The 9,922-nt window shown below is 41.0% G+C and overlaps 1 protein-coding gene across 1 annotated transcript; it reads right to left on the bottom strand.

Moving 5' to 3' along the window:
- Window positions 1–476: 476 nt before the first annotated feature.
- Window positions 477–9,580, bottom strand: grhl3 (grainyhead-like transcription factor 3). Its single transcript, XM_072458057.1, has 15 exons — window positions 9,452–9,580; window positions 8,514–8,688; window positions 8,126–8,184; window positions 7,358–7,610; window positions 6,635–6,874; window positions 5,805–5,916; window positions 5,640–5,734; window positions 4,942–5,100; window positions 4,802–4,874; window positions 4,549–4,667; window positions 2,986–3,011; window positions 2,809–2,894; window positions 2,640–2,725; window positions 2,435–2,499; window positions 477–1,254 (listed from the first exon to the last, which is right to left on the bottom strand). Exons 1-15 carry the CDS (start codon window positions 9,466–9,468, stop codon window positions 1,140–1,142), a joined length of 1,680 nt encoding a protein of 559 aa, XP_072314158.1. The 5' UTR covers window positions 9,469–9,580; the 3' UTR covers window positions 477–1,139.
- Window positions 9,581–9,922: the final 342 nt, after the last annotated feature.

Below are 9,922 nucleotides of genomic sequence, written 5' to 3'. Positions count from 1 at the left end.
GAACTGCACTGGATATAAGCTCCGGAATTATCTTCTGGCACAAACCCTCTGTCTCATCTCCTTCCTCGTCTTTTGGGACCCCCACAAGTCTGATATTATTCCTGCAGGACCTGGACTCCAAAACCAGAAACTTGGTCTTTATATTTTTGCTCTCCACCCGGAGTTTAACCACCTCGGCTTTCACTTCTTGCAGATTGTGCAATAAAACCTTTCCTTTGTACTGGTGGTCTCCTTTAACCTTTGCAGCCTTCAGTGATGCGCTCCTTCTCACAAGGGTTCAGAAACATAATGATCAAGCTTTGTGGCCACATTGGACCACCTGTCCATCTTGTGCGGGCCCTGGGGATCCCCGCTTGAGACTGGACTTGGCTGAGCGGCCCCTCTGGAGATGTACTAGCATTGTTAGCATAGTTAGCTTGTTCCAGATTACTACAATCAGGAGTAATATATAAAAGAAATACAATCATATATGCAATTTTTTTTATTTTCTTACAAAAGAGGCAAGATATGACTTACACAACTAACCTAGAGTGAAATAACAGGGATATGCTTTGAAATGATACATAGAACAATACAATTATTTGGAGCACACATGGGTACATTCTGATGAAAGTTTGTAGCTGACCTATTTTTCCAAGTTGTGGTTTCTACTCATGGTGAAGAAATGTCTGATTTGGTGATTTGAAGAGAAATGTGTGACAAGTGTATTTATTCATGAAACTACCAGGAACCAGAAGAAGACCATGTTGACATTGGACCATTGTTTGGGCTGAAAGACACCGCTGGATCTTATTGGAGCAATTACAATAATAGCCTAAAAATGTGTATACGGCGCGCACACACACAATAAAAATGGTTAAAAAAAAATATTGAAATACATACAATGCGAATGGTTGGTTAAGGAATTCTCATATAACACTTTCATATTAAATCTATTTACATAAATACACAAGACACAATTTGGGAGTATTTACAAAATCTCCAAAATAGAAATTGTGACACTGCTCATGCTGTTCAGTCCATCATGTGTATCCAGCTGGTCACAGCGTCGAGAGTCTTTGATTGGACAGTGCTATTACACATGGAAGCAGTGATTGGTTGGTTCTTCACAGCAACCAATGGGAAAGCAGGGATTCTTTTCAGACTTCCACTAGAGTCATCTGGATCTTCCCAGCAGCTTCTGACATTTCAATGAGGAAAGCCGACTGGTTGGTGTAGTGTTCAACAATGGTGTTGTCCATGTTGACAAAGATCCTGAAACAAACAGATGAAAAGATTTTAATCTCAAGAGGATTCATGGACGTTAGTCACAGGTCAAAGCATGTTTTTCTGAATAGATGGTAATTAACACAGAATGATGTATGCATTATAAACTGGCAATACTTTAGTGTGCAATAGTTGTTCAATGACCACTCGAGCAGTAAGCTCGAAATGGTGGGATTTTGTTTTTTTTAAATGCATTAATCTTAAAGCGATCTTACGGAGAGCATTCATTCATTCATTGAAAAGGTTGAAAATGAGTGTTTTTGGAAGTGGAATTTTCTTTATACTTTCTGAAACAATTCATTTCGTACATAAAAAATATGCAATAAACTAAACCACCACATATATTCTACTGGCCGACTTACCTTTTCAGAATAAACTATACATTTTAAAATCAAATTCTGACATATACTTAAGTATGTAGCTGACCTAAAAGACATGTCACCAAGAATTCTGAACACTTACCACAAAACATGTGGCAGTTAAAAAAGCAAAGACGCTTCTGCCGTTGGTTATAAATCAGGCTATTTGTTCCGCCTCCCCACCCCGACCTGGATGTTTTAACCTTTCATGACTGAACGCCTGCAGGGACATGCTTGATTGAAGAGCTAAGCAGAGGCGCAGGGAGGAAACCAAGCAAACTGGAGAGAATGTAGCCCAACCTGTTTACTAAGCTTCCATGCTACAGGCAAGAAGGAGAATCACCAAGAGCCCTTTCAGCCCTGTCATGGTGTGAACAAGTCAGGTGATTGGACACTTGTTTCTTACAAAGAACCACACTTTAGGTGCTTATATTTAACTAGCATGGCAAACCAAAATTACCTTGTACGTTGCTCATTTCTAAACAATGAGTCTCAATTATTCAATGTTCCTTCATCCCGTCTCATCCTTGCAACACTGATCAAACTTCCTTTTGTCCCGTCACCAGTTCCAAACAACACTTTAAACCTGACATAAGCTATGAGTAGTTAAACAAATAGATAAAACAAATCTTTTCACGATCTAGTCTACAGTTATAAAACTGCAATTAACACATTCCTGCGGGTAGAAGGAGGACCCATCAACCCGGTTTGTCAAGTTGTGTTTCCTTAAGGCAAGATTAAAAGAGGCAGAAACCTGCTGGCACGCTATCGCCACAATCTGAAGGATCTGATGTACTCCAGACACTTACCCCCGCTTGCACTTCTTGAAGATTTTCCCAATGGTGTCTGCTTGCATGCCATACTTCTGAGAAAGCTGAAACGGAAGACAAAATGGATATGTAGGCAACATTATAAACACACAGTCAATGTATAAAGTGTGTTAAGTAAAGTGGAGCTAAAAAATTATATTATATATATATATATATATATATTTCTTTTTTTAACAGTACTTACAGCTTCTTTGAGCCCAGCAAGGGTTGGAGTACTCAACATGAGCGCGTCAAAGATTTCTTCAGAGCTTGTTCTTACGTAGAGAAGAACTATTGTGAAAGAATTGGGTAGGATTTTATGAGAATAGTTTTAATGGCTGCAATTATATCATCTCGACTTCAAAATACTGCACCTGGTTGAGGGTCATCCGGCCTGGCAAGCTTACTTGGAGGAGAGGGGCACTCTTCCCTCTCTGGATACAGCCTCTTCACAGTTCCCCTACATTTTGACAGAAAGTTCTTTTAGGTCAAAGGCATTCTTGAGGATTTGTTGTGTGTGTGTGTGTACGTACTAGAGTTCCAATGCTTACCTTTCACTTTCATCCAAAGGAGCGGCCTGGAAACACAGATGAGAAGTGAGATTAGAGCTGGAACAAGAGCATTGTGCAACAGCATTATCAGAACACTGGTTGTTGTCAATGTTATCATGACTTCTTGTGCATTTCCCAGAACTACTGCCAACAGCGTAAGGATAGTTGAATGATGCTCCCCTATCACATTTGTCTACCATTTTGGACATCCGATTTAGCGATATTGCCCCACTGTTCTTTCAGATAAGTTTCAAAAATAAAGTTAGTTGGCATTATTGAATGATTCCAAATGGATTTCAGCAGAGCAAAGGAAAACTATCCACTCGGTTTTGTCCATCCACTGTGACTATCGTGGGAAAACTGACCTGCCTCAACATAACTGTTTGCACAAGCATTAAGCACTAAAGTCTCAGGGAGAGTGGCAGGTGCTTTTATAAGCCCCTACAACTCCAGCACATGGAGCTGTAGCGGCTTGTACTCCATGTGCCCAGTTTCGACTTGGAGTCTCCCCTTTTCCCCACATACTTTCCCACACTCACTTTTCCTGACTTGCAGGCATGTGTAATTGGGAGAAAGTGAAGTGCCCTTTTCTATCTTTTGTGTGTGTTTGCCTTACCTGTGCCCATGTATCTATAAATGTGTGTTAGAAGTGTATTATCAGTTGTCCCTTTCATGCAGCGAGCGCCAGTCCAGAGTAACTCAGCCTTCAGTTTTTATTAGAACAAACTCAGCCTCATAATGGAGGCAGATAGGAGCTTAAATATCAATTGAATGTATTTTTGTAACGCCCAAAATCACAACAGTAGTTGCCTCAAATATTTGTTTGGAAAAAAAAAAAAAAAACGATCTGCCGGATCGAAGTCCTGCCTAGTGAAAAAGTCTATCGCTTAAAATGTCTAAACTTCTGTTTTAGACAGATATTGTCTTCATGAGAATATGAGATCTTCTGATCCGTTTGAGTTTGAATTTATTTTAAGGTTTTTAATTATTTTGTATTTTTCTGTTTTAAATGTGTAACTGAACAGAGGGTTTTATTGAGGCAGCAAAATGCATCCAAAGAAAATGAAGGCAGCATGTTTCCCCGCTGAGAAGGACCATCACGTCTTTGTGTGTAGCTCAAAACAAGGATGTATTTGGCCAATTACTGGGAGCGCCGCCCCGACCGCGAGCGCCGCCCCCGACCGCCGCCCTAGAGCTAAAGTGCTGCTTTTGTCCTGATGTCTGTAGTTTTCAAATAAATAGTTTTTTTCCTCAACCTTATTTAACTACTAAAGTCCCAATGAGATTTAGAATGTCTCTTTCAGAGACCTGAGAGGGCCCTAGGACACTCTTGCTGTAAAGAAAGAGTACTAACCACTGCGCCACTGTGTCATTCTGAAATAATAGCTCATTATTTTTCTCTTGGGGAGACCCCGAACCCCCTTTGACATGCAAATGTGAGATTCTGTTTTAATATCACAATGATCATGGGATATTAAAGCCAATATACATCATCTATGCACCAAATCAGTGACTCACAGCCCCTGCCTCCCTCCCAGGTCAGGGCAAAGGTCAAAGACTTACTGATACACGCATGCTGGAGAGGTGGGTCTCTGGGATGAAGAGGACTGGAACCGTGACATGATCCTCAACGTTCTGGAGAAAGGTGCCGGTAGAAGAGCTGCTCCTTAGGGTCTTGTTTGCTGTAAAGAATGCATCCATTTGGAGAGTGTACATTAAATGATAGAAAATGTATATGTTTATATGAAAAAGTTTCAGGCGTTTTCATCTGGACACTGTTTGTCCAAAGTCTAAACAGTTACAGAATACTACTCACCATTTGCATCAGCACTTTTGCCCCTCCTTTTGGACCTCTTGCGCTCCTCATCTCTCATCTTTCTTTCTGCACCCTATAAAAAGCCATCTTTGGAATAAGACAACACTCTGCTTGGTAATGGGACCTAATCGGTCACCTACCTTGTCACAGAAGATTTTGACTTGGCAGGCCGCTCGGTGAATCAGGCGGTTGGTCCCTGAGCTGAAGTCATAAGTGTCGATCTGCAGGTTCAGTGGCTGACCTTTGACACCCTTCTGGGAGGAGAAGTCAGTGCTCAGGGAGTTGATGCCTATGTACACCTGCAGAAAAGATGTTTGAAATGAGACTGGCTGCACATGAATAGTGTACTTTTACAAACAAGGAATAGCTACTCAACTTTCGATTAATTTAATATTCAATTCTCTCATCTTTTTTTTTTTTACCCACTGAACAGGTCCGGCAGAAACGTAGCTCTTTGACAAGGCAAAATTAACTCAAATCAAGATAAATTCACTTTTTTCAAGGAATTGTATCCCATTTAATCTCCCGTTCTTGCAGTTCTTCAAGTATTTTTCAGCGTTTAAGTTCTTATTCTGTGATGACCATTATTATCTTTGGCACCAGCACAAAGATATGCATCACCTGTTGGCTTGTGTGCTCCACCTTGCATTGCCGTTGGCCAGCATTACCTCTGGCCTGTTATTGTAGCAATTGCCTGGTGCGTTGACAGGAACCCCAAGGCCTAATACATATCTGGCATTCCTCCGCTCCCTTTGTCTCTGGGCACTCCTCTCTTACACCTTCCCTACATGCCATGCACTTCCCAAAAAGGCTTCACAAACACGCACAACGAGTTTACCTTGGCTTCTTCACTGGGGTTCCAAACAAAGGAGAGAGCATTGAAGGCCACCTCTTCAACATTGCTAATGCTGCTGAAAACTTCTTTGTAATCAGCTGTTAATGAGAAAAACAAAAATAGTTTGAAAAGTTTTCTTTTTTTTCTGTATTTGACTGAGTTGCTTACCTATGTCAATGACCCTTTGTCTGATGGTCGGCTGGCGCGCATGCCAGTGATTCCAGAATCTCAGTTGCATTTCTGGTGTTTTGTTATGTTCAAAGACGGCCATCACCACAGTCTGGGAAAGGAAACGGACACAATCAGGAGACGGCAGAACTACCCATTTTAAAAGTCATTTGTCACTGCAAATCCAGCCAGTCTCCTCACATTGTCTGCAACGAACGGCTCGGTTTGTGTTTATTCTTATCTCCAACAAAGGAAGGTCTTGTGTCACACCACACCTCGGCTTTTACTGGGACATTTTGAAAAATCTGTCAAAGCACTATTACTCTTCACCCTGATTACACCATGAAGTATAATAATATGGGTAAGTGGACTGACAATGTGATATGTCGTCATTCGCACCAGCCCAAATCTACGCGAGTTAGTCACCAACTTCCTTGGGAGGGTTTTGGGAAGGGCTGGTTGAGTGACATATAAAGAATGTGTGAATTCATCAGCCATCGGGATAGATGAAACTTGTGAACAATAGGAATTATTATGTCATTACAGTTAGGACAAAATGTCATGGAAATATTCATTTGAATGTTACAATGGAAAATAATTACACACAATTTGACAGCGTTCATAATATGAATTTAGTTTGACTCATTCAACCCAAACTTCTTTACTAGTTTTCATTCATTTCTTATTCTGGTTTAAAGATAATTTTACTTGGATTAAGAGCATTCATTTTAAATGAATTAGTAGTTTAACTGACTTGTTTCATTATAGTCAAGCTATTACATCCTTTATTCATCGCTTTAACCTTTTTTTGTAGCAATGTAACAAATTACCTTGACTTTGGCGGCTGTGATGCCTGAAGAGCGGTCCACCCCGTGCAGCGTGATGGGGTAGAACTGGCCCTTGTTCAGATAGACCATGGGGAGCTCGCTGGCCTTGGACGGAGTGGCTGGGGGGGCCCCTAGAGAGAACTGGAAGTCACTTGTAAATCGTTCCTGAGGCGAGCCGGTGTAGGAGCCGGAGTAGACCGGACTGGACTGCTCTTCTGGGAATGGGTTGCTGTAAGGAAGAGTCTGCAGGAGCAACACAAACACATCTCAGCTTTACATCACCACGCAAAGATGAGAACGTGAATTATGACATAGTTTATGAAGTTCAGCGAATCATAAGTGAGCAAGGATTTGGTATAAATGTTTGTAGGACTTATTTTGGGGTCTTAAACATATTTCACCTTTTGTGTGGGACAATGTTTTATGAGCATGATGCATATATCAGTGTAATTACATTTATTTTAGTTATTGATAAAAATAATAATCACTTAAATGACAGTTACTTTACTTAAAGCAGAAGAATACATTCGGTTCTTTGTTTAATTTAGGCTGTAAACTTCAAACATTGAAAACAGCTCTAACGTGCATTCTCACGATCTAATTAAGAAATAAAGCAAACAAACGATGCAACCAGTAAATAATATGTATGACACTGTAACATGTAGAAATCAATGTGAAAGTATTGCAAGTATTTTGATTGGACTATGTAAGAAAATATAGGCTTACCTCAGGGCTGGGGTCAGGGAAGGCCCCGTTCTCTGGCCACCTCTGCAGCAGGGAGTCAAAGATGTTGTTGAGCTCATGTTTGTCATACGTGTCAGCCATGACACTGGTCAGGGTGGTGTAGCTGTCCGAGGTGGCGGGCGTGGCCACAGGTTTGGAGCACATCATGTCCTGGGGGTAACCAGAGGGAACGGGCTCCGACAACATTTTCAACACGCTGGAAGATGTGTCAAGCTCATTTGTATTGGCTGGTGTTCTGAAGGAGACACAATACCAGAGTCTTTTAGCATTTTTTTTTTTTTATATAATATAATATGATTTTTTTCAAGGCCAGGGGATGATGGGACATTACACAACACTCCTACAGCTTGTGTCCCAGGCACGTTCTCTTTTCACTGAGGACTGTTTAGCCAGGAATCCCTTTTTTCTTTTGCTTGTTTGACTTTCTCTGTTTATTTCTGATCCTTTGCACAATGAGTAGTTGTCGAGGGATAGATTGGTTTAGTGTTTATCGACATGGACACTCGCTGAGCATTGAAGGAATGATGATAAAGAAAATGGATGGATGTGTGGAAAGAGGGCTGGAACAATCCCAGATGTTTGACTTGGGGATTAGCCTTCTCTCTTATTTACCCGTGCAGTAGTAGCAGTAGCTCTTGAACCCAAAACACCAACAATAGGAGTGGCGAGGGTTGTACTGGCTGTGAATGTGGATGCAGTTAAGCTCTGGACGGCTCTTTGAAAACATTTGACTCGCTCAATGTTGCTCACCTGTCACTGGATTTGCAGACAAGGTTCCGATGTTCAGTCGTTTTATGTTCTTTCTGGCTCTGGGGAAATACAATAAACGTAGGTAAGTTTACAAAGTAATTCATCATGTTATTAGTTGAATTTGGGACATTAGTGGTTTAGACTAGTTCTTGTCTGATAATATCGCTTTGGTCGGTGGACAAAGATTTCACAAGTTACAAAACGTTTGTCTTGTTTCAGTAAAATAATGTTTTATTCAAGAAAACACATTTTCTATTTATTCTTCTTATTTTAAGAAATGTCTCCAGAAATATTTGTCCTCAAATACGATTTTAAAAATAAGATTACATTTCTGAATTCAGTATGTTCAGTATGCAGTGATCTATCTTCTTGAAAAGGCCTTCCATACCTTGCATTGCTCGTACAGCATTGTGATGGCTGTAATGTCGTCCCCTGGCTGGAGTCTGGGTTTGGTGGAGTTCTGCTCCAGCACTGGACTGTTTATGTAGGACCAGGAGTCCATGTTGTAGTTGGTGTAATGGTTGTAGTTAAAGTTCTCACTCTGAAAGACCAGTCCCAGAGTCCTGGAGAAGAGCATCAAATAAGCAATTGTAAAAGGCAAGTTAAGACAATGAGAGTAAAACTGTGTGGATGGAGCGAGCAGTGAATCCCACACTCCAAGTCTTCAAACATCACACCAGCTCCACATTTGGCTTTAACAAGATCCTTAATCCTAAATCACTAAACGAGAAGACTAGGACTGTGTAAGCAGACCCCCTCAAGCGACAGCTGAGGAGCCCCTATCACTGTCACTAAAGAGAGCCACATTTGTTTTAGGACTTGTCTTGTCATTGTAAATAGCCTGAATACTGTGAGAAGTGTCAGTGAGCAGTTTAGCTGTTTACTTTGAATAATCAAAAGCCGTGGCAGCCTCTTTGCAAAGGACCACAAAGAGGGATCAATGACTAAAATGACAACTAGAAAGGTTTAAATGCACCTGCCCTTCCTTCTCCCTCTGCACACATCTCTGCCACGTTGAGTTTCACTAAAGAGTCAGAGACAGGTAATTCCATGCTCACATGCAGTCGCTTGGCTTTACACCCCAAGAGCACAAACTCAAACAGCGTTAATTCAAACTATATGGAAAATGTTTCCCTTTTATGATAACCAACGCCAATACACTTAGGGACCCCACTGCATAAAAACAATTTAAAATAGGCTGAAATGTGAAAGTTAATTAAAGGTCCGATCCTAGTTTAAATTCTAATGGTTTTTCATTGACACACAAACAGCTTCATTTTTAGCTAACACAGTTTACAGAGAATCAAAGCCCTAAAGCAAACTTACTCAGTCACTTTGGTCATGTCTCCACAAGTGTGTCTGCTCCTTCCTTTCTGTCAGTGAGAGGCTGTGGAAGGCACTGATGAGTCAGGTGTTGTGATTTCCCCTGAGTTTAGGCCCATATGTATTTCTGGCAGGAAGCATGGCTCTTCCCCTGCACTCTGATTGGCTCACAGCTCTCTCAAACAGGTGCCTGATAGGACAGGTGTAGGAAAGTTAACCCTTCCCACAATTGATTTTTTTTTCTTTCTGACTGAGAAGAAACTGCACTTTACAAGACAATCCCCATCCGGAGCGCTGCATGTCATTAGAACACGAGACTGAAGGTGTGAACAGAGTCAGGCCTTTTCAAATGCTAATGATTCTCGGTATCATTTCAATAAATGGGCTCTCTATGGAGGTTTTGGTTCTTTGTTCTGGCAGGATCATTACATCTAATCTGTATTTAGGTCAAAATGACTACGAGTCATAAGTCAT

The sequence above is a fragment of the Eucyclogobius newberryi genome, unplaced genomic scaffold (genome assembly GCF_026437365.1).
Source record: "Eucyclogobius newberryi isolate DKJ021-1_F unplaced genomic scaffold, fEucNew1.0.hap1 SCAF_21, whole genome shotgun sequence".
In the NCBI taxonomy this organism is placed as follows: Eukaryota; Metazoa; Chordata; class Actinopteri; order Gobiiformes; family Gobiidae; genus Eucyclogobius; species Eucyclogobius newberryi.
Note: the sequence above shows the minus strand (reverse complement) of the source record. Positions and strands in the feature narration are given on the sequence as shown.

Coding starts and splice junctions, on each gene's coding strand:
- grhl3 (XM_072458057.1), bottom strand. Junction 8,185..8,513: donor TGCTGTACGAGCAATGCAAG/GTATGGAAGGCC, acceptor GTATTTCCCCAG/AGCCAGAAAGAACATAAAAC. Junction 2,726..2,808: donor GCCGGATGACCCTCAACCAG/GTGCAGTATTTT, acceptor CTTTCACAATAG/TTCTTCTCTACGTAAGAACA.